This window comes from Galeopterus variegatus, unplaced genomic scaffold (genome assembly GCF_000696425.1).
Source record: "Galeopterus variegatus unplaced genomic scaffold, G_variegatus-3.0.2 Scaffold2456, whole genome shotgun sequence".
In the NCBI taxonomy this organism is placed as follows: Eukaryota; Metazoa; Chordata; class Mammalia; order Dermoptera; family Cynocephalidae; genus Galeopterus; species Galeopterus variegatus.
This window is the reverse complement of record NW_007728567.1, coordinates 252764-278091: the sequence shown is the minus strand read 5'-3', so window position 1 is coordinate 278091 and position 25328 is coordinate 252764. Positions and strand designations below refer to the sequence as shown.

At 38.5% G+C, this 25328-nt stretch overlaps 1 protein-coding gene across 2 annotated transcripts in view; it reads right to left on the bottom strand.

The window, feature by feature from the left end:
* Positions 1-572: 572 nt before the first annotated feature.
* The window catches only part of DCUN1D4 (DCN1, defective in cullin neddylation 1, domain containing 4), a 75177-nt gene continuing 50421 nt past the window's right edge, over positions 573-25328 (bottom strand). The window contains exons 8-11 of one of the 2 annotated variants that reach the window (XM_008581780.1): positions 18837-18945; positions 6177-6281; positions 3983-4085; positions 573-3872 (exon numbers count right to left, since the gene is read on the bottom strand). In XM_008581780.1, coding sequence (XP_008580002.1) covers positions 3817-3872; positions 3983-4085; positions 6177-6281; positions 18837-18945 — 373 coding nt within the window. In that variant the 3' untranslated portion in view covers positions 573-3816. The remainder of the gene's footprint in view (positions 3873-3982; positions 4086-6176; positions 6282-18836; positions 18946-25328) is intronic. The other variant, XM_008581781.1, reaches the window with a different exon arrangement.

The window sequence follows — 25328 nt, the reverse complement described above, 5'->3', positions numbered from 1 at the left end:
AGGAGTGTTTGTACTATGTTCAATCAAAACATTTAAAATATGGTATCTAGAAGTGTTCTATATTAAAAAAGACTAAAGAAGTATGACAACTAAACACACTGTTTATCCCTGGATTAAAAATAAAGTAGCTATTAAGGCCATTATTGGTACAAACGGGGAGATTTTAATCTGGACTGTGTATTAGATGATAGTTTTATATCAACGTTAAAGTTCTTGAGTGTGATCATTGCATGGTGGTTATAGGAGAATGTCCTTTTTCTGAAATACAGGTGTGAACTGTGATGATATAATTTACCTTCAAATAGTTCAGAAGAGAGTATATCAATTTATATAGAGAGAAGTATATTTACACACACACAGTGGGGCAGGAAATATGATAAAATATTAACAACTGAAAAATATAAGCAATAAGTATATTGGTATTCGTTACATTATTTTTTTTTCCTGTAGCTTTGAAATTTTTCAATACAAAAAAGTTGGGCAAAAACAAAAAAAGGATAAAAAGAAAATGATTTAAAGACTACCCTAAAAGGTTTTTGAAGAGAAAGCCAAAGAAAGAATTTACAAACCAGTTCTGAAACCAAACACAAATACTTTTTATTTGTGGGATATCATTTTACATAAATTCCATTAAAACCTAAAACCAGTTTGCTGTACTCAAGTTAGGTGGCATAACAGTGTTTTAGTTAAGCTGGGAGTCACAGGACTTGCACACTTTTATGAATGTAATGCAAATACTGACGACACAAAGCATTCACAGTTATGGGTTAGCTGCTGTTCATTTAACAGTAACCACCAATAGAAATAATTTTAGGAAAAAAAGCAACCCACATTTTGGTCTCATTTACAGACACCCAACAGTTTAGTTGGTCAATGAATTCTATACATTTATTATACAACATATGAAATAATAGAGGATAAGGCTTACAGAGGTATTTTAGCAGTTGTAAGAATAAAAACCAAGGGCACAAACTAACTTTTAAAGCTTTCTGTATATAAACTTCAAAAGCACTATTAAAATGGAGACTGAAAGGCAACAGAACCCGTTGTTAAACCAGAATCTAGAGGTTTGTCTAGTCAGATTTATAAAAGCTTAATTCAGAATTCATGCTTCAAAAAAAGATGCACGTTAATATTACAGTGGACATTTCTGGCAAATCAAATAATGAAATTTCTGACCTACCACAGCAGTAAACATCTAAAAGTTGTATTTCATGATGACGGGGTATTGCAATGTGGGGTTCAAAACACAATGGAAAGAAAAGGTACAGACTTAAGAACTAAAGAAAAACCAGAGGAAGGCACCCTAATTTATTTAACATTAGCCAGGAAATAAGTGCTTTGATGATTGTTCAATTTTGTGTAACTTAAAGAAATTTTTAAGAAAAAGTATTTTATTACTCTGTCTAGCCCCTTTTTATCCCTTAAAAATAACTACATAAAATCAAGAAAACAAAGGGCAAATACTCTGCAACCCAGTGGTCCCAGAGGCTTATTTTTCAAGGCAGCTAAAAGATTATTTGGAGTTTTTTAAATATGCAAGATTATCCCTTAGAAACACTTAATTTCATGAAATAATTTTTACTTGAGTTTTTCTCCTATCATCAAAATGTTCCTTGTGAACGAAATGTAACATCTCCCCCTTGAAACAATCCTTTTAAGATTAACTGTGCTTAGTGTTTAAAAAATTGCCCAGATTCTATCATAACGTTTAAAATAATGTAATTTATGATTCACATTTACTTTAAACAAAAATATAGTCGATCAAATTTAAGAACTGTTACCTTTAAAGTGTGACTTTTTAACTTTTGGGGATACTTTTGAAAACAGATCAATTCTCCACAGATCCAAACCTGCCTATGGCCAATCACCACTGCAATACACATGCACCCATCACAACCCCTTTCAACACATTGGTCTCAAGAGCTGTTGATTGCTGCCAACATTTTCTCTTCTTTTCAGATAATAATTTATGCAAACTGGTAATTAATTTGTGAGGTTAAAAGTGAGCCTACAAACAAGGAATAGTTAAGTATGCTTAATCACTACAGTTTTTTAAACTTCTGGTTTATTTCACAGCAAACCAAACCTTTCCATTTGGTAGAAAAAGAAAGTATTTGCATTCTACCATATCATGATTTTGTATATGCACACACACTGTATATACATACAAAATTTCTGTCTTTGGTGGTTCAGTCAGGGAAAAAATGAAAATCGGAACACTGTTTTTGCTAAACTATAAAACAGTGGTCAATAGTAGCATTGTCTATGTGCTTTACTCATTTAATGCCATTTAGAGGTTCACATGTAATCCAAAAAGTTTTTTGGCCAGATTTCAAAATAATCCAAACCTATTCCAATCATTACATGCTCAATTATGGATCTGGCTCACAACTATAGCATTCACTTGTTCAAATGCACCATTAGTTTTTTTACTTGGTTCACAAAACTTTAAGGATTGAATTAGTCATTCAATAGCACCAGATAGATGGGGTGAAAACATGTTATCCATACATTTCCTCAAGAAGGGCAAGGCAAAAAAAAAAAAGAAAGAAAAAAGAAAAAGGAAAAAAAACATAACGTACAAATCTAAAAAAACCAGCCTGTTTACTCGTTTCCTCATTCACATAAATACTAGCTATCACCATTCTGTACAAACGACTCAGGCAATGACGAGTGGCCCCCCCAGGAAAGGTCCTAGCAGTGTAAAAGGGTCAGCTCAATGCTGGTGGTTTTGCGTCCACTGCCTGCAATGGACATGCTGCCAGGAAAAGCCTAGCATGAAAGAGACAAACAAGGAAAACAACAAAACAAAACACCTCTCACTTGTAGTAGAGTTCTTTTTTCAGCAAACTAGAAAACTAGACACCATGAAAGCTTAACTAAAAATTCTAGCCCTAATTAAAAGTGCTCTGCAGTTATAAATTGCCAGCAAACCATTAGGTTTTCACAGAGGAGGCAAAATAAATTTTACTTAGAGTGGCACAGAAAGCATCATCAGATCAAACACAGGCTAGAAGAAGGCAAAAAGAAAAGAAAGAAAGAAAAAAAAATCATAGAATATTTACAATAGTTTAAACCCCACTTATGGAAAAAAGGTGCAATTTTAATTTGTTCATTTGTACCTATATTCAAGCTAATACAGTTTTAACATTAAAAAGCAAAAAACTATTACCTTGCATGATGGAAATGATTTGTGGCATGTTACACATCTATATGTTCAAATAATTATAACTTTCACCATTTTAAAATGCTAATATTCTGAAGTAAACCAAATGATATTTGGCATATGACTCTGAAAGGTTATAACTCCCACCTCCTTCCAACAGTTGGCCTCTTAAACAGTAAGATTAATTCTGGCAATGTTTGCTCATGGCAACAGCTGTTTTGTCTTGTTATGTGAAATGCTACATTTGAGACCAAATAAAGTATAATTGGTTCATTTGAAAAAAGGACTAGAAATATGCCACAAAATTATTTTTACAATACATTTTTGCAGAAATAATCTTTAGGTGAAGCTTTTTCTTTTTTATACACATATACAAAATTTAAACAGCAATATACACATAATCACAGTGAGGACGTTGGCAAATTCACCAATCTGTAGTGTAAATACAAACTGCAAAGCAGCCTTCCAAGAGAACAATGCTACACAGCAAGCAGAGCTGGCCCATTCAATAGCAAACACCAAAACGTCCCTGCCAAAGGGAGACAGTGCAAGAAAAGCAGCATGCGCTTGGATACAAACAGCAATTTATGGCTAATGGTTGACATAACTGTGGTAACAGTGACTCTCTCGCTGCTATGCATAAAGTCCTAGGACATCTGTTTGTCTTTATACCACTCCACAAACTCGTCCAACAAAACTGGCCCTGGAGAGAGAGAGAGAGAAAACAACGTGGCTTTGAGGCTTTTCCAATGAGGAAGATGTGCAAGTGTATGCGGATGGTCGGAAGAGTGAACACGCAGCACCAGTACTTACATGCTCCATCTTCATCATAATTGGTGAGGTCAAGATTAATTGTTCTGCTAAACTCTAGCACATTGCACCACTGGTCTTTGTTAATAACTTTATATTTTGATTGCTGATGGAAGGAAAAATAATATGAATTACTGACACTTAAAATGAACAAACGGGACAGTTGCAATTGCTATATAAATCAACTTAAAGTTCATGCAAGGTTAATTCTGTCTATTTGAAGTGTGTTAACCACCAATCTATGAGGATGGTGAGGGAGAAGAGCAGAATTTAAGATGACAATTTTCATTACAAAAATTTTATGGGGGCTGAATGCAAAATGGCAAACATATCAAAGAAATATGATTTTATATCCCCAGAAGTGAAATTTCTAGACTGCAAAGGTCCTTTTATTTAAAATGGGGAAAAAACCTACTTTAATGAGAAGTTGCAAAGATTGAGAGAGATAATTTCTGTAATTTATGTAAAGCATTTCATTCAATGTTTGGCACAAAGTGTTAAGTAAAGAGTCGCTCCCATGAATACTCCCGGACATGATCAGCACTGCCCGCTGCCAAGGCATTGGCTTAAAGCACATGCAGCGGTGGGTGGGTCATGCAATGAGAGCCTGGAAGTGCTGCAAGGGCCTTCAGAACAAAGTGCTCTGGCCATTAAAGAAAACTACTGCTCTAATAATTCAAAACTTGAATTTGATCATAAAAGAAACTAGACTAGCCGTGTAGTAGTTTTTCTATTCCACTTAAGAAACAGGCCATGTGTATTTTAAAATACAGTACCCCTGTATAAAGTTTTAAAAATAAAACCCAGAACCAACAATTTTCAAATCCTCACCACTAAGATCAGGAACATAGAAAACAATACAAGTACATAAAAAGCAAAGAGAGTTGAGTCAATGGTTTTGAGGATGAAACACAAAAAAAGCTCAAATGAAAGGATTACTGTCCTTTTTAAAAAGAAAAATGCAAACTAATAGAGAATACAATGCACAGACTACTGGTTTAACTTTCTAAGCACCTAAAAGCAAAACCAATCATTGGAACAGTTGAGGATGTTCCTGGAATTGTACAAAGTAGAATTTCCTTATGGCCAGGTCTCTTAGCTAAAGAACCCTCACAACTCAGGCTCAAATCCTGATAAACTCACTGAGAACCAGAACCTATTTCCATTTATTTTCCAAACAGTGCTAACTTAGCTCATGGGGTTGTCAGAGAAATTAGAACAGATCATTTGCAGACATGGACTTTCATGTCAACAAATACTAACTATATTAAAACTAGTTTTTATAACTTTCTTGAGGAGTCCCGGTTAGTAATGTTACAAGCAATTTTTAGTAGAAGTCCTCAAGGAATCATATCAATTGTTAAGTTTTTCTGCACCATTACATAAAATAAGTCATAAGAAAGATTAGTTCAAGAGTGAAGCTGGAGTCAGGGTAAGGTCCAGAATGTTCTCAAAGACCCAACACCCTCATCCTTGCAAGCAAAGGACATATTTTAAAGGGCTTGGGTGGGAGGACAAGGAGGATGCCATGTATGACAACCCAAGTAACTCAAGCTCACATCTCAGATACTTCTCAGTCCTACACTATGACATTTCATCAAAACCAGCTCCTAATCACCAGCAGCTCCAAATTTTGGATCATCATTACTTAAAGCAAACAAACAACAATGATCAAGTAAAGTGCTGGATTGTTTCTCTGAAGAAAATTTAAACTGAAGGAGATATTGTCAGTTTGCCTGATACTTAGACTGATCTAGGTCCCCGAATTACTTGGAGATAGGAGTAGATAACAACAGATTATAAACTAATTTTAGTAAGAAGGCAGATGGCTGTTTTTTAGCCTTTTGCTTAATAAAAATGTAAATTCATCCAAAGCTACAAAAGAAAGTAAATTTTGTTTTTCTAGAATGTTAAAAAGAGCAGGAAATCTAAACAAAAGTGAAGCTTTTGAAATGGAATGAGAAAGGAGAGGAAAGGACAGAGCTGGGGCTGTTTCTGAGGCATTTTTCACGTGAAATGATACAACAGAACATTATACCCATACGGACACACTCTGAGAAGCTAAGTAGTTGCTGAATGATAATAATTACATCACCATAATTCCTATAGGTGGAAAAGTACATAAAATGATTAAGTAAAGCATATTAGGTAGTTCTAAGTAAGCAAGCAAACATTTCATAAAATAACAATTTAGTACCTCTAAGAATTGGTGAAAAACTGGAAAAAGGGGCCAGATTTTTCCTAATAACAGTCCCAACATGCACTTGGCAGTGTTTATATCTAGGCTGCGCTGGTCCTTTTCCTGTTTAACAAACAAAAACAATGATGAGCCAGATGCCCCCAAATAATAAATTCCAATAATCCAAATTTGTATTTCACTTCAACAAGAAATCAGTAAACAGCTCATTTATTATATACCATAAAAACCCTGAATCGAGACTAAGGCAGGGGAAGGGGAGGTAGCCACTTACAATGGAAGGCTCGATCATTTCAGTATATCAATTTATTGTAAGAAAGATTCATGTCAATTGAATGATCACCCTAATGCTAAATTAGTTATTTATGTAGCAGCAGTATCTACAATCATTTCATGGGATAAATAAAAATCTTAACTCAATCATTTGCTTGTTTAACATTTACAATAATTATCAAAATCATAATTGTTGAACATATCCATTACTTAACTAAATGGAGTTTAAAGGTTTTATTTCCATATCTATGAATCAGGTTTCCTTAATAATCATTTTTCTAACAATTTTATTTCATTGGCAAATATTTTTCTTGTACCTGAACATGCTAGATTTAATTCAGCTCATAATAAATGTTGGGGTTCTGGATATTCTCTCCAAATCAGAGGCTATATTCATCCACCCACTCTGGGGGAAAGCAGGATATCTATCTACACAGTCTGTCTATCTATATAGCCCTTCTTACCTTGGAGTACTTAGACATGCATCTCTTGGGAGAATACCCCTTATAGGCAACCAAGTGAAAGACAATATTTCATAAAGAAACCAGAAAAGAGAGAGTACATAAACCTAAATAAGGCAGATTAAGCTCATTCCGCTTATATCTGCAAGTAAGGATCCTAATTTCTCATTCCCATCTTTCTTACAAGTTTCCATTCTAGAACTATAAGTGGGCAGTTTCTATGGAAAGGGATAGAGGGACTGGGACCATAAGCATACCTAACATTATCCAAAGCTAGCCTTAACCACAGTGGAAATTTGCAAAAGTACTTTCACCAAAGGGAGAAAGTACCTGGCTAGCTGATCAGAGTGGAATCTAAATGTTCACCAAATTAAGGGATGATAGTATGACCACCACTTGTCAGCCACATATCAGCCACACATACCTCCTGAATGAAATCAACTGTTATCTCAAGGATTCTAACAGTGAAGTGCTCTATAGTATACAAAAAATTTCTAGCCATGGCACTGAATTTAAAAGTGATGGACTTAAACAATACAGCAAATGTAAGGGCCTCACTCAACAACAGCAAACAAGGTAGATGAAGATATAGAGACTTGCTGCTTAAGGAAGATGTGAAACAGATCTGTCTTTTGGTCTCAGTCATAAAGTATAATGACTGTTCATGAATAGACCAGGTCAGATGGTTCTGCGTCACCCTTCTCTGTTAGAGGCCTCACAACTTAGGTCTGACAATGGTAGGGGTATCCCAGTTTCAATGGTTTTATGCAAACAGGTGGGGCTTCCTTTCCACAGCATTCTCTTCCTATCCATTGGCCATGCATATTGTCCTGCTCAGGGCTGCCGTATTCACTCCTAATGGGGAAAAAGACAGCAGAAGCAGTGCTCTAGAGATTGCCTGCCTTTTCCCAGCCTCACTGGTTTCCTGAGTCCAAGGGCTTACACTTCTGTGATGCACTGTGCAAGTAAATGGAAAACTTCCTCTTATCCTGTAACATAGGTGTGACAGATGGCAACAGCATGCCATACTATGAAGCAATCCACAAGAAAAACAAGTAAACTGTTGGGAAATACACACAGCACCACAGGACCAGGCCAAAGTCCATTTGTTGAACAACAGCTCATGCAGCACCGGGCTGACAACACCAGCGCTTGGGAAAAGTTTTCCCTTTCCCTTTGCAGAGTTTGCAATTATTCACTAAACCCAAAATCTCCAGTCATGCTTTGATATATATTGTGCCTTCTCCCATCATCATCAATGCCTATGTCCCCATCACAATGGACATACACTACAGTGACAAAAAAGAAAAAAGATACAAAGGACCTGGACAGACTCTTTGCAACAATATAATCATCTGACAAACTGATGATCATGAAGGATTTCAATGCATATGTTTGGCAGTAATGCCAAAACGTGGAGGAAAGGCATCAGACTCACAGGACCGGAAAGCTGAACAGCACTCACTCACTCCTGCTCTGCAAGGGTGCCAGCCAGCAGCTCGCAATCACTAACACCATCTTCTGCCTAGCAAATAAGAGAAAGATATTATGGATGCACTCACAATCTGAACAGTGGCATCTCACTGACAACCAACATTGCCTGTAGGTGGAACTTGTAGCTAAGTGCAAATGGCCATAACTGAAAACGCTCAAAATTCCTGGGAACAACACAGTTGAGAAATCTCACAGTAAACTTCTATTAGACATCAAAATGGAGACACTCCCAGGGGGTTCTCTGACAACAATGAGCCTAATGGCATTCTCTGCAAAGGGGTTCCCAATTAAAAGTGAAAAGAATCTCCCAGGAGGCTATTAGGCAGCCATCAAGATTATGGGCCTTAAGAAAAAAAAGGAAACACCTAACAAATTCAAGGAGTACAGCAAAGACATCCAGAAGCTCTTTGCAAAAAATTAAAATAGTATACTGTCAACACCAATCCTGTGACCCTCTGCTCATGGAGCACCAAAGAACAAAGGGCAGACCAATAGATTTCTGCATCCCAAGGTCAGAATGTAAGCAGAAAGAACCTTGAGACATCCTGCCAAGAGCCAATAAGCATCCCCAGATGGCCCATCAAGGTTAAAAAGGAGGGAAATTGTAACTTTTCTCCCGACCCACCACTTTACCCAAAATGTATATTATGTATTTCATAAACTTTACTTTTCTAAGATAAATAGAAAAACAATTTTATGTCATTTTTCAAATAATAACAGGAACTGAACAGGTTCTATACAGCAAAGATGTACCAACCCCACAATACACTAGACTCTACCTATCTTTCTTAAACATAGATTAAAAACAGCAGCTGCAGAACATTATTGGGTCTCTAATAGTGCCAGATGCAAAACCAAAGTATGCTACTCTGAATATTTTAAGGGCTGGCCAGTCAGCTCACTTGGTTAGAGCACAGCCTTATAACCCCAAGGTCATGGGTTTGGATCCCCATACCAGCCAGCCACCAAAAAAAAAAAAAAATCTGAATATTTTAAGAAGTTACATTTTATATGGAACAAATGCACTCCTTGAGCTAAAGACTAATAACAGCTACCATAGAAAATAGTGAAGTTTTGGGCCGGCCCAGTGGCGCACTGGATAAGTGCGCCGCTTGGGAAGCGCGGCGGCGCTCCCGCCCGAGGGTTCGGATCCCACATACAGACCGGTTCCCGCTCACTGGCTGAGCGAGGCGCGGGAGCGACACCGAGGGTTGCAATCCTGTTGCCGGTCCCCGGTCCGGTGCGGGGGCAACACTGAGGGTTGCGATCCGTTGCCAGACACGGAAAAAGACAAAAGACAAAAAAAAAAAAAGAAAATAGTGAAGTTTTATTAAGGTCTGATTTGGAGTTCTAATATGAAAAAATATATAGTGATTTTGTTTATATAAAGCTATACCAGTATAGGTCCTCTAATAAGATGTGATAATTAAGCATTTTTTTTCCTGAGTGGCAAAAATTACTTAAGAAACAATAACTGAAACAATAGTTAATTATAGTTAGGTAAATGAAAATATGGTATTACAAAAATGAATCTTTCAACATCCATATCCAGATCTGCTATATCAAAGGCCCTTAACTGTTTCAGATGATCTATTTCCAATTTTTACCAAGTTTTAATAGTTTAAGACTTCTATGTGAAAAGAGGAACCTAGACTTATTAAAATTATTTTTAAAAAATTCTTCAACCAGAAAAAAAATCCCAAAGACTTTCAAGAGAGACTAGTCAGACTCAAGAAACAATATATAAGTAATCAGAATTTCAAACATAAATAGTGAAGAGCAAGTCAGAAATTGGTATGTAAAATCAAAAGGCCTAGTGTGAAGACCTATGACATATGTCATGGTATTTACATTTGAGACCACAGGGATTACAAGAAACAGACACAGAGAAAATGCAGTCCTCCTTAACCCAGCTACCTAAGTAAACAAACATAAAGTAGAAAAAGAGGGCTCTAAAGAATGCAAATCTTAAATTCTGTGGTTTAGTTTATGAAACTAAAAATATAGTTGCTATGAGAGTTTAATAATTCAAAAACATATTGAATAGGAGTTTAATTATGCTATTAGAACTTAGCCATGGGGCCGGCCCGGTGGCGCACTGGATAAGTGCGCCGCTTGGGAAGCGCGGCGGCGCTCCCGCCCGACGGTTCGGATCCCACATACAGACCGGTTCCCGCTCACTGGCTGAGCGAGGCACGGGAACAACACCGAGGGTTGCAATCCCGCTGCCGGTCCCCGGTCCGGTACGGGGGCAACACTGAGGGTTGCGATCCGTTGCTGGACACGGAAAAAGACAAAAAAAAAAAAAAAAAAAAAAAAAAAAAAAAAAAAGAACTTAGCCAACATTAGTTTACAGGTAACAATGTTTGCAAGGCAATTGATTAAACTCAACTCCTGAAACTTCCTGTAAAACAAAAGATAAAAATCTGTCAACAGACACAGTCTTTCCTTTTCATTTTGTTTGGTATAATCAGATTCCATTACTTTAAGCACTACTCCCAGAAAATAAGTCATTATTTGAAACCTGACATTTGCAGACACCTAAGTAATGTCAGTGAAGGATTCAATTACGATTGCTAATTCTATGGTTAAATTTACTGAGAACTTATTTTGAGCCAAAAAGTTTCATATACTTAAACTCATTTAATACAACAACACTGATAGGATGGGCACTATTATCCCAATTTATAAACAAGGAAACTGAGGCACAGTGAGATAAGTAACAGTCAATAAATGGCAAAGCAAGGACTTAAACCAGGAAGTCTGATTCCAAGCCTGAGAGCTCTTCACTTCCCTGAGAAGTTATGAGGGAAGAGGAAGTTAAATACTAAAAGACACATAGGCCACGTGGCTTTACAAATAACTGATGGGCAAAACTGCATGGCTCTGCAATAACCAAAGAGGAATCTTAAGGATAAAACTAACAAGATTTTCAGGGTGATGGACCAGAGATTAGGTGACATCATATTATTCCTATTCTTGTCCTCACCCAAGGCTATCCTCTGTTTTCTTTATAATTCACAGTGAAATATGAGGGAAAAGTAGAGAGGGGAGTGGGAGTGGGAGTGGCAGTGTGTGTGTCTGTGTGTGTGTGTTGGGGGGGTTGTGGGAAGAGAAAAACTAAACAAATACATTGGTTAACAAGTGAGAAACTGACTCATATTAGAAGAAGTGAATCCAAATAGTCGCAGTAGATTTAAGTTAAATCTCAGGAGAAATTCTGTGGTAACAGGAGTTGTTGAACACAAGACCTGGCAAAACTTTCCTTAGCAAATTCTATGAGTAGCATCCACAATCACTTCTAGTTTAGCTGTTGTTTTATTTAGATATATCAACTCTAACTTCTAGTTTAGCTGTTGTTTTATTTAGATATACCAACTCTAACTTCTAGTTTAGCTGTTGTTTTATTTAGATATATCAACTCTAACTTATGTGATCTCTTACATCTTCCTGAAACACCTCCTCAGAGACTTTACATAAGGTAGCTCCTGCTATAAAAGTGAGCACATCAAGGGAATGACTACTTTGATCTTGTAACAAAATAACCTGTCACACAGATGACTTCTCAGTAAAAGGGAATTGCACTGGTGTCTTCTGCTTCATAAGACCCCCCATTCAACTTCTTAAGGTTAATTTTAAGGAGTAAAGCAGCGTGGCCTGCCCCCACAAGACTCTAAATCTCCCATTCTTCTCTTGCTCACTCTCCCCCATTCCCTTCCTCCTTGAAGGCTTCCTTCCCCTGTATCTAGCAGCTTCTAACTGCGCTCCCTTCTTGATTCCATCTCGGTTCACCTTCATCACTTCGCCAGGACTCTTCTCAATCTCAATGTCTGTGCTCTGAGCCTAAAACTTCCTTCTCCAAATCTGCTCCTTTCTGCATCAAGCCAAAACCACACTGCTGCAAAAAAAATCCTACTACTGTGGAGAACCACAGCATTGAAAATTCAGTCTCTGCTCTTACCTGGCCCTCAGTGCTGCTGCTAGTCAGTGCCTCACTCAACCCCAAATTTACCCTTCTCAAAATGCCAAGCGCCAACCCTCTCCATGACTCTCAGCACAGTAGCTTGCCTCCACCCCACAGGGAACGTAAAAAATCAAATGTACTGGTATTCACTAACTATTCTCAGATCAATGGAAAATTACTATGTTTAGTCTTTTATCCCATTCTCTCTTATCTAATCTTGTTCTCACTAGGTACTTTTCACAAAAGGAACCAAGGAAAAATGGCTGATATATTTAAAAGAATCCTTACAACGATATTTGTTTATACAATAAATAAAATTTTCATTGAAAGGAAAAACCTCTATGCATTAAAATACTGAGACAAAATTCCAATTGTAGGAGAAAAAAGACCATTTTAGCCCTTGAACTTCTACCCCACCATCTTCCTCTAATATGACACCATAGGATGGCGATATTTTAAGTCAGGAAAGGTGGTGTGGCTCTGTGGAGAGGACACTGGCCTGCATATCAGGATTGCTCCCTCCTTCTGGCTCTCAGTTTCATCATCTGTTTATTGATAAGACTGGAACAGGTGACCTCTTAAGGTTTCTTTCAGTCCTTATGTTTCACAATTCTATGACATTCATAAAACTATAAATAAGTTTAAACCAAAGAAAAATTAGGAGAAAAATAATACTTTACAGCCAAATACTATTTTTAAATGGCAACAAAAAGGTACAAAGGTGAGGAAAGAAATAATCGCCCCCCTTGGGATGGCAATCTTGGTGTAGAGTTGTTAAAAAGGTCATTTATCATTTTCTGGTATTATTAGTTTCTTTCCAATATATTAAAGTATAATTCAGAATATTTAATATGTTATAAACCATTGTTATTTGCAATATAATAATTAGGATATTAAGACTGCACCAGAAAGTTCAGCTTTCATTAAAAGTATGACTTTTAAAAGGTCTTCAGTGTTAATGATAAGTTACTATCTCCAGAAGTCATTTTTCTAGTAGAAAAAAAAGTACAGATGGGGGATGGGGCAGGGAGATTTGAGTCTTGTTTCCAATCAAGATGGAGTAACAGAGATCAAATTTTCTTTTCACTTAATAACAACCAGAAAACTGGACAAAAGATATGAAATGCTGGCATTCACACACTGGAAAACAGGCAGCATAGGACCATGATCCCTGAGAAAAAGGAAACAAATAAGGTGATCCCTAGATGATACCAGCTTATTCTGTGGAGGCAGTTTTCCAGGCCATAGCAAAGGGGAACCCAAACCGAGCTCAGCAGTTTTGCTGAGTTGGAGAAGACAGAGTTTGGAGATCAAGGAGGCAAAGGTAACTAAATACTAGTGAGGTGGGAGCTGCACAGAGAGGTCTGGAGATCTCCTAAGTGATCTCCTCCAGTCTTTGGCTGAGTACCTATTTGCACATATATGAGAGGAAATGATCTGAGTCTGGAGAAAGAACCACTGCAAACGGGTAAGCAGAAATTTCCCAGGGCTTACACAAGTCTGAGAACAGTTTGTATTCCCATCAGTCAGCATGGAAAGATCTCATAATATACAGGGCACTGGATAGAATCCTCAAAGGGTATTACCTTACTAGTGGGGCTAAATCATCCCTAGAATAAAGGCTGCTATGGACCAGCCCTTCCAAAGGATAAAACTGCCTCCAAGTAAGTAAACTATGCACCAGAAAACAAAACAAAACAAAAAACCCACAGCAACTAACAACATAAAATTCATAATATCCAGCTCCAAACAAAAAAACTACCAGTAATGCAAAGAAGTTGTACGATCTGACCCATAACCAAAAGAAAAATCAACCAATAGAAAGAGACCAAGAAATAACAAGAGATGATGGAACCAGAAGACAAGGTTGTGAAAACACCACCTACCATAAACATGTTCTAGATGTTCAAGAGGTAGAAGAAAACATCACGATGAAGAGAAAAACTGACGATACAAAAAGACCCAAATGGAACTTCTAATGATGAAAAATGAAAAATACACTGGTTGGGATTAACAACAGATTAGACACTGCAAAAGAAAAAATATTAGAATTCATAGTAATAAAAATGATCCAAAATGAAACAGGGAAAAACATTTTTTAAAAAACAACAGTACCAGTGGCTTAAGGGGCAATATCAATCAATCTATATAGGTATATGTATAGTCCCAGAAGGAAAGCAGAGGGAAGACAGAAGAAATATTCGAGGAAATAATAGCTGAGAGATTTCCCAATTTAATACCCACAGATCCAAAATGCTCAACAAACCCCAATCAGAAAAAAGATAAGGAAAATTATGCCAAGGTACATCATAATCAACTTGCTGAAAAGCAGTGAAAAGAGAATAAAAGCAGTCAGAAAACAAAACAAAAAAGACATTATGTTCAAAAAAATAAAGGAAGAATGACACCAGATTATCAGAAACTACACAAGATAGAAGACCATGGAGAAACATCGTTGCAATACTGAAAGAATAAAGTGTCAACCTAGAATTTTTTTATCCACGAGTATCTTTCTAAGTTGAAGGCAAAATAAAAGCTTAGAGAATTCATCACCAGCAGTTCTGTACTATGAGAAATGTTTAAGGAAATTTTTTAGGCAGAAGGAAAATGATACCAGATAGAAATCTGGACCTACACAAAAGGAATAAAGAGCACAGAAATGATATATATTTTGGTAACTATAACAGACATGTTTGCCTATTTAAAGCAAAAATGGTAACAACATATTGTAAGATTTATAGCATAAGTAAAACATATGACAACAGTAGCATAAAGTGTGGGAGAGCAAAATGAAAGTATACTGTTACAAGGGTTCTTGCATTATCATGAAATGGTTAAACATTTGAAGATAGATTGTGAAAATTTAAAGATGTATACTGTAAAGCGTAGAGCAACCACTAGAAACATGAAGCGGAGACATAGCTAATAAGATAATAGCAGAAATAAAATGAAATAATCTTTTTTTTTTTTTTTTTTTTTAAAGATGACCGGTAAGGGGATCTTAACCCTTGACTTGGTGTTGTCAGGACCACGCTCACCCAGTGAGCAAACCGGCCATCCCTATATGGGATCCGAACCCGCGGCCTTGGTGTTATCAGCACCGCACTCTCCTGAGTGAGCCACGGGCTGGTCCTAAAATGAAATAATCTTTTTTTTTTTTTTTTTAAAGATGACCGGTAAGGGGATCTTAACCCTTGACTTGGTGTTGTCAGGACCACGCTCACCCAGTGAGCAAACCGGCCATCCCTATATGGGATCCGAACCCGCGGCCTTGGTGTTATCAGCACCGCACTCTCCTGAGTGAGCCACGGGCTGGTCCTAAAATGAAATAATCTTAAAAAATCAGTCAAAAAGAAGGCACAAAAAGAGAAAAAAAGGAACAGAAAAGAGACGGGACCAATAGGGGGAAAACAGCAATACAGAAGATATAAACTTAACCATACCAATAATTACATTAAATATAAATAGCTTCAGCATCCCAACTAAAACAGATATTGTCAGACCCAACTATATACTATCTATAAGAAACCCACTTTAAAAATAAAAACAAATACAAAAGGATGGAAAAAGACATATGCAGACTTTAATCAGAAGAAAGCTGGAGTGGCTATATTTGTATCAAAGTAGGCTTCAGAACAAGGACTATAACTAGAGATAAAGACATTTCATAATGCTAAAGGATCAATTTCATCAAGAGGATATAACAATACTAAGTACATCTAAACCTAATATCAGAGCTTCAAAATACATTTAAAAAAAATGACAGAAGTGAAAATGATACAAGATAGAAATTGGAGAATTCAACACTCTTCTCTCAGTAACTGATAGAACAAGTAGACAAAAATATGTAAGGATACAGAAGACCTAAACAACACTATCAACCAACTTGACCTAACTGACATTTACAGAACACTCCACAGAACAACAGCAGAATATTCATTCTTTTCAAGTGCACATAAAACATTCATCACAGCAGACCATATTCTGGACCATAAACCAAATACAGAATTAAACTGGATATCAATAATATAAAGATTATCTGGAAAATCCTAATACTTAGAAAACAAACAACACACTTCTAATAACCAGTGGGTCAAAAGAGATAATAGAAACTCAAAAAATATTTTTAAGTGAATGCAAATGAAAATGCATCTCAAAACCTGTGTGATATACAGCTCAGCAAAACAAAGCGAAAAAAAGAATTCATTAACAAATTCATATTAAAGCAAATTTTAGCTGAACTGAATCCATCTGGTAATTAAATAATGATTAAATATGTGTGGTTGTTATTCATCATTACATAAAAGGACTTAATTCAATATTTATTGAGACTCCCCTTAAAAGCAAAGAACTGTACTGGCTGCTATTGGTTGTATGAAGAAAGAAGACACATCGTCCTTTGATCTACCCAGAAAAATTAAAGCCTGTACACTCCAAAGCCAAGCAGAGGAGGTATCAGGGCTATGTATGTGAAGGTAGCACAATATTCCTGGACAGGACAATCTGGGGAGGCTGCATGTAAGTGGCAGCATGTGGTTGGGGCCCAGAAGCCTGGAGTGCACAGAGCTGTGGGAGTGCAAACAAGACTCCAGGCAAGGGTCCAGTGTGACCAAGGCAGAAAGCAGGGAAGGCCAGGTGGTTGGTTCAGTGAGCAACAGGAATGCAACATCACCACAAGACAGGCGTCATGTGGGGGAGGAGGCATGGGACTCAACTGTTAGGGCCTGGAGTAACCCAGGCACTGAACTTGGAGTCAGAAGACCTCAGTTTGATTCTGGATCTACTGTCTATTAAAAACATGATCAAGGTCAAATTTCTCTACTTCTCTGAGGCTCACATTCTTCCTCTATGAAGTGGTCTGAAACCATCCCTGTCTATACCTTAGAGTTGCACGGGAGTGGCTGTACTGTACGCACTGGGAAACACTATGGTAATATAAAGGCAATGGGAAGAAGGTACTGAAGGCCCTGGGGAGCAGGAAGGTGACCTAGTGACCCTGCAGCTGAAGGAAGAGGAATGACACCCTATTGATGTGAATGCCAGATGACAAGTGAAAGAATGTAGAAATAAGGCTACTGTGAGAGTGCAGGGAAGAAGTAACAAGGGCCTCAACCAGTGAGGTGCAGTGGAGGCACCAAGAGATTACCAAGGAGCCCTCAAGAGATGGGCCACTATGACTAACCCAGAATGCAATGGAAGTCAGGGAGGAGTAAAACAGAACCTAGATCTAAAGCACAGCAGATATCTGGGAGAATTCTGGCCCCAAAGAAGGAAGTTAGAAAATAGAGCTGATTTTGATGGAGAAAGCATGATGCTTCTAAATGAACTTCTATACATACTTTAAGATACAGCTCACTTTGGGAGGAAAAAAAATCTCACGTAATAAACTACTTAATCCTAGAAACTATGCATCTATTCTAAAAGCATCTGGCAAATAACTTCTACATACAATTACACACATGCCGTTTAATCAAACACTGTATCTGAATCTCACCGTATCATTCCAAACATCAATAAATTTCCATGCATGCTGACTTTATTAGAAGGTTGCAATAATGGAAAAAAGCACAAATGAGAGCACCACTCAGAACTACTAATGTGTCGCTGCAGATGCATCAGAATTCGCCATCAAATAAACCTTTGCTGCTAAACTGGCAGAGACAAAGAGTAAAAAGCGGAAAAGATCAGCATAATGGTAAAGAAAAAATCATTTGTTACAGAGTTCTCTGCTTTAAAAAAAAATGCAATCAATCAAGACCACCTAGTCACCTGAATCCATTAAACATACAGACATATTAGAGAACACCATTCTAGATTAGAGAATAATTGCATGCACTGTCGATTGTGTTTGAATTAATACAATGCCACTGGTGCTTCAGAAGTCACTACCTATAGTAACCAGGCTGAAAAGTAAGACTTGTCTTTCACTCCAGTAGAATCACTCTCACATACTTGGATTTACTCACTATGTGACAAACAGGATAACCACTTTTCAAAATGATGATGAGAAAAATATGTTTGAACAATGTTCACTGAAATTAGCTTAAATCTGAAATTCACAATTTCCAAATACAATAATAGCACCCAAAGCAAAACTGGATTAGACATGGTTAAGTTATTCTAGTAAACGAGTGAAGGTTTGTTGTTCTGTGAGAAGGAGAAGCTTTCCAAGCTCATCTAAGAGACATTTAAGACAGTGTCTATTACATGCCCATGTATAAGTTACTTCTATGCCAACTGCAAGAGCGAGGGAAGGTCTGCCACTATAGCTTTTTGCTAATAAACAAAATTTTTGTGCAGAATCAGTGTTAGTTTTAAAAAGAGTACATGTAGAAAGAAATACTAACTAGTATCCTGGGAGTAACTTATTCAAGTTCTTTGCAGTGGCATGTAAAAGCAAACCTCAAAAGGCAATAAAAAGGGGGAAGAAGGAGAGGGAAACATCTGGATAGACTCCAGAGAACTCACCCGTGCAAAGTCAAACGCATATCTGTAAATAAGTTTAAAGTTTGTAGAATCATTTAATAATGATCTTAAGTAATCCAATGTATTTCTGAGTTTTTCTGTTGTATCACATCTAGAAAGACAGAATAAAGGCAAATTATGACCTGAGTTTTTTGTTTTGTTTTTTAAAATTGGGACAGGTAATATAAAACACAATACCAAAAGAACTAATAAAAACCCTAAAGCTGGAACATGTCCATGATGACCTATCTTATTCTAGCCTTTTTATTTTTTTTAATTTCAAATGTTCAGAAAAGTTGAAAGAATAGTAAATAAGCAACATTATATCCATGCTCTTGATTCGGATATTAACATTTTGTCACATTTGTGTACTCTCCCTCAAATCATGTGCTCATATTACTATTAATATGAGTATCTATACAATTTGAAAGGTGTAAACATAATGACACTTCACCCCTAAACACTTCAATACCATCATCACTCTTAATATTGATTCAGTTTTAACTTTCTTGACTAATATATAATCCACATGAAAATTTCCCATTTGTTCCCCAAATTTCCTTCATAGCTATTTTTGATGCAGGATCCAATCAATGATCATGAACTGCTTTTAGTTATCATGTCTCCTTAGTCCCTAGATGAGTGCCCTGCCTTTTTGTCCTTCTTGACAATGTCATTTTTGAAGAGACCAGACTAATTGTTTTTATACAATGTCAATCTGCCAGATAATTTCTCCATGATTATATTTAAGTTAAACATTTCTGCCAAGAACACTACATAATATGTGGTGTCCTTCCCAGTGCACCGCAGGAGGAGGTTTATCACGTCAGTCTGTGTCATTATTGGGGATATTAAGTTGATTCACACGGTTATAGTGGTGTCTACCAGATTCTCCATTTAAAGGTGCTTTCCTCTCCTTTGAAATAGTAGTAAATAGGAGTAATATGAGACCTTGAAACTGTGAATATCCTGTTCCTCAACAATCTCTCACTCAATGAGTATTGTAAATTTCTAAAACTTCATCGTTTTCTGACCCCTTAACATCCCCATAAACAGGCTGTGCACACCCAGGAGACCATGTGTACAAGTGTCATAAGGCTAGTCCCTGCTACAAGTTCCCCTTCTTGCCCTCCCAACTATGACCTATTGACATTCAAACACACCAGTGAATTCCCTCATGCTTTTTGCTGATGTGCTCCCACTAAGCCCTATGAAGGCACTTGCCCTCAGGTCATTGCCGAGATCTCCGCTCCTCACCTGCTTGGTGGAGCCCACTCCCTGAGAGCTCCTCCCATATGGCATGCTGTATGGTATACTGTGCCTTCCTCTCTAGGACCTATGTGCATCATCAATCCTTTCATCTCACATGCCTCTCTGAGCATAATTTCTGTGGCTGTGTTGGAATGATCCCTAAAGACTCCACAAACGGAACTTACTCCCCTATTTATAATACACAATGGTTTTAGCATTCATTGATGATACCTGCCTGAATCCACTATTATATCTGAAGATGCAAGATGGTGATTTTCTAATCCTATCATCCCATCTACATTCATTGACTATAATTCTTCTACAAAGAAGAGCTCTGCACACCACCTTCCTTATTTTCTGGATTTAGAATTTTTTGCTTTAACTCAGTGTACTGTTACTGTCTTTATTCTTTTTGATGCACAAACTTTCACAGTTTGTGAAGTGGCCCCTTAAAGCTGGCTCCATTGTTCTCTGCCATGTCCCCACCAGTCTCCGCATACTTCCCTGCTTTCTGGCACAAGATGTCCCAGCCCACCTTGTTCTCTCCCTGCTCCAGAGCTGTAATCAGCCATTTCTCCAGGGAGCCCTGGTGATGATAACCTAGTTTTACCAGTAAGTGACACAGTATTTACTTTTCATAAGAAAGTAGACTAATTGGTTATTTTTACAAATTAATTTTTCTGTTTATAATATACAGCCCCTAAAAATGAGAACCAAGAGTCACCATTTTCACCAGCAATATGAAAGCTATTCAGTGCTGGATATATTTCCTTGGGTATCTCTGTAGAGCTTTTACGTACTACTAAGTATACATAATACATATGCAAGTATTAGCAATATAAATATTTTGCATACTTTATAAACTAAGATATGATTCATAATAGAACACACTGATCTATTTTTAGTAACAAATTTGTGAAAGTTCCCTTTTTGTAGCTAACTACAAATAAGTCCCCATGATCTTGCTATTGAGATGATAAACTACCTAAAAGCCAAAATACAGAGTAAATATTTACTTTCTATGGAACAGAACAATTTAGAATGCCCTTTATTTCTTCCTGATGTTAAGCAAATATGATTAAAATTAGACTATTTTAGGGCTGGCCCGGTGGCGCACTGCTACAGTGCGCCGCTTGGGAAGCGCGGTGGCGCTCCCGCCGAGGGTTCAGATCCCACATACAGACCACCGCTCACTGGCTGAGCGAGGTGCGGGGGCAACACCAAGGGTTGCGATCCCGTTGCCGGTCCCAGTCCGGTACGGGCGCGACACTGAGGGTTGCAATCCGTTGCCGGTCACGAAAAAAGACAAAAAGGAAAAAAAAAAAAAAAGACTATTTTAGAAGTCAGAAAAGACTTCTTCAAGGGACTGACATGTAAACTGAGAGCTGAAAGATAAGCAGGAACTAGGTGTTTCTGAAGATGTTGGAAGGCCTCCCCAGACATTAGGAACAGCATGTGCAAAGGCCCAGCAGCAACAGGAAGCATGGCAAGTCCAAAGGACTAAAAGAAAACCATTGTGGCTGGAATAGATAGAGTAAGAAGGAAAGGGATACAAGATGAGGCCTAGAGGGAGGTAGAGTCAGACCATAAAATGCTTCTGCAGTCCACAGTGAGTGTTTTTTATTGAATCTGAGAAAAAATGAAGGACATATCCCACCATAGGAAAGACCATAATCAGGCTTGCATCTTGAGAATCTCACTCTGCGTTTCTCTGAAGAAGAATTTAGGAGAAAAAAAGAAGAGATACTGAGAGCCCAGTTACAGAGCAAGTACCAGAACCCAAATGGGGGGTGACGGAGATCAGCAGGATACACAAGAAAGCAGGAAGTAGAAGCAAGTCTGGGAGGCAGGGGTGGAAGGAGGGCTTATTTTGCACTAGGTGTTCTACTGTAGGGTTTGATTTTTTTAATGGTGTGTATATGAATAATAATTTATTCATAATAATGTGGAAGGGTCAAAGAGGAGGGAAAAGAGCTAACCCCAAAACATGTAAGGCCCAGGTCCTTGGTCTTCACTGGAAAGGAAGGTCAAGGACCGAAACGAGGCAAAATTGGCCAGATTTTGGCTGGCAGTTTAGTTTAGTCCTGTCCAGTGAGAGGAAAAAGAGCAGATGTTTGTTTTAACAGATTCAGGAGCAACAGCCCCTCACTTAGATAACCATAATCATTTTCATAGCTAACAGAATAATCATTTTAGATAATCATTTTCATAGCTAACAGAAAATAAAAGTTGTGAGTCTTTGGGCAGAACTGTGGAGTTCTGCAGCATGCCTGGGAGCAAGCCCAGCCAGCCTGGCACAAAGATGTCCCTGTGTTTGAAAGATGCTCAGAGATCTCATCTGGAGTGTAGTAAAGGAACAGTTCTCATGTTTTAAACATAAAATGCACATAGTAATATTCCCACTTCAAGTACCCAATAAAGATGGTTACATGGGGTCAGAGCTAATATTCTCCATAAAGAGTATAATCTGCTTTAAAGGGGGGCATTGACGGCAGAACCTCTGGACTAACGCCCATTCGGAAACAGGCCACTCAGTCACCCTGTCCATAGCTCTATGTTGCCATCTAGTGGCCACTCAACAAGAACATCTTTGGATGGACTCAGTTCTAACAAAGGGCCTGTGAAGAGAGGCTTGGAAGTTTAAGCAACCAGCCCGAGACTTTCTAGAAAGCAGCCATATCTTCAACCCAAGACTCCCCATGATTTGTGTGTGCCACATATAATAAAATTCCTTGAATCACAGATTGACAGTGCCACACTGTTTCCCAGGAGCACTGTTTCCCAAAACAAATACACACATAATATGGGATCATTTCTTATTTGAGTTTTGCTGCTGTAACAAATTTAGAAGGAACAAAAATCAGGATAATAATCCTCAAAGGTTATAAAATCAGAGATAGCTTTCCCCCATTACTCAGGAGAAGGCCTTTGCTCTACACTTAGCCCAAAGGTGCTTTTCCAGCCCATCAGTTTTACACAAAGTTAGCTACAATTCTAACAACCTGCCCCACCCATTTTTTTTTTTCTTTTTGCTTAAACACCCCCATTAGCTTAATTCATCAGAGGGAACCTTAAACCCACATGTTGGAACAAGACAATAAATAATCAATTGATCAAAACAGGAGCCGTGTCTTCTCTGACTGAGAATGGTCTGGGGAGTGCAGGGATGGATATTCCCTACCAGTTGCTGTCACTTCTTCCAATGACACACCACCACCTGTTCCAAACTCACAGGCCCCGGGGACACCAAGCACACAATGCCCGGAGACAGTGTCAAGACTAATTTTTGTGTGTCCATGTGTAAGGTACACGTCATTACTTCATTGTCCTGGTTTGGAAATGCTACCAGAGATACCCAGAAAGCGACAGAACGGATTCAAAACCACGGTTCCACAACCCGTGGGCTTTCTATTTTTGGCACACTCCCATGCTACAGTACTAGTTCTTATAAACTAAGTATTTTAACCAAATATACTGCTATAGTCTGAACGTTTGTAGTCTGCCCCTTCCCCCAAATTCATACATTGAAATCCTGACCCCCAAGGTGATGGTATTAGGAAGTGGGGGGGGGGGTCTTTGGGAGGTGATTAGGTCATGAGAATGGAGACCTCGTGAACAGGATTAGTGCCCTTACGAGAGAGGCCTAAAGGAATTTGTTTGCCCCTTCCATCATGTGAGGACACAGCAAGAAGGCATCATCTATGAACCAAAAAGTAGGCCCTCATCAGACACCAAACTGCCAGTGCCTTGATTTTGGACTGCCCAGCCTCCAGAACTGTGAGAAATAAAATTATGTTGTTCATAAGCCACCCCATCCAAGGTATTTTGTTATAGCAATCAAAATGGGCTAAGATATATACAGGTTTTGTAATATATACATTCCAGTTTGAATCCAAAACATTTCATTGGACAGGTTTAATAAAATTAAAATGAGCAAAAATGGGGCCGGCCCGGTGGCGCACTGCTACAGTGTGCCGCTTGGGAAGCGCGGCGGCGCTCCCGCCGAGGGTTCGGATCCCACATACAGACCGGTTCCCGCTCACTGGCTGAGCGAGGCGCGGGCGCAACACCGAGGGTTGCGATCCCGTTGCCGGTCCCGGTCCGGTACGGGGGCAACACTGAGGGTTGCGATCCTTGCCGGTCACGAAAAAAGACAAAAAAAGGAAAAAAAAAAAGAGCAAAAATGAATAAAGTCAAAATAGAAGACAAAACATAATTCAATAAATGGACTATTTTCCATCTTTACAGCATACAAATGATTACCCTCTGATTTTCTTTTTTTTTTTTTCCTTTTTGTCTTTTTCCGTGTCCGGCAACGGATCGCAACCCTCAGTGTCACCCCCCGTACCGGACCGGGACCGGCAACGGGATCGCAACCCTCGGTGTTGCTCCCGCGCCTCGCTCAGCCAGTGAGCGGGAACCGGTCTGTATGTGGGATCCGAACCCTCGGCGGGAGCGCCGCCGCGCTTCCCAAGTGGCGCACTATAGCAGTGCGCCACCGGGCCGGCCCTACCCTCTGATTTTCTTATGTGCTAGGTATACGTACCTTACAAATACAGTACTCACTTAAATTTAATTAGCATAAAGGAAAGTGACCTTATTACTTCTGGATCTCTTGACTTAATATTGTTTCTAAGCCCTTGCCCTGAATGGACTTTGTCTTGTTCACAGATTTGTTCCCCTAGGACCTAGAATACTGCACTGGACACATCACTGCCATTCAAATATTTGCTGAACAAATGACTAATCTAGAGAGGCTGGAGGGGGGAGGAGGTAGAGATTGTTAAAACTTGAAGTTGGACTATTTTTGAACTACAAAGAACTTCTTAAAGTTTATTCTGAATAATTACCTTCACCGCATTGGTGAGGAAAACCAACCTCAGAGTTTCACATGGCAAAAAGAAAGCAGATTCCTCCATGCCTTTGCAGTGGATTGGGCTTGTCACAGAACCCCGAATCTTGCAAGGACCAAGTGGCTGCCACCTGTGAGAACCCTCATGTCACTACCTCCATGCCACAAAGTGGCAAGCAGAGTCCCCAACAAAGAACCTAATGGAGTCCCTTGCCCCCACAGAACACAGACGTAGACGTTGACCTCTTCCAGGAAACCACCTTTTTCACTTCCCAGGAGGTGCAGCCCTCAAAGCACATAGGCAAGGCCTGGCATCGGGTAATACTCATATTCTTTGCAAAGGCAAATGTAAAAAAGAATCTAGAACCATACAGAAACAGATATCACACCCT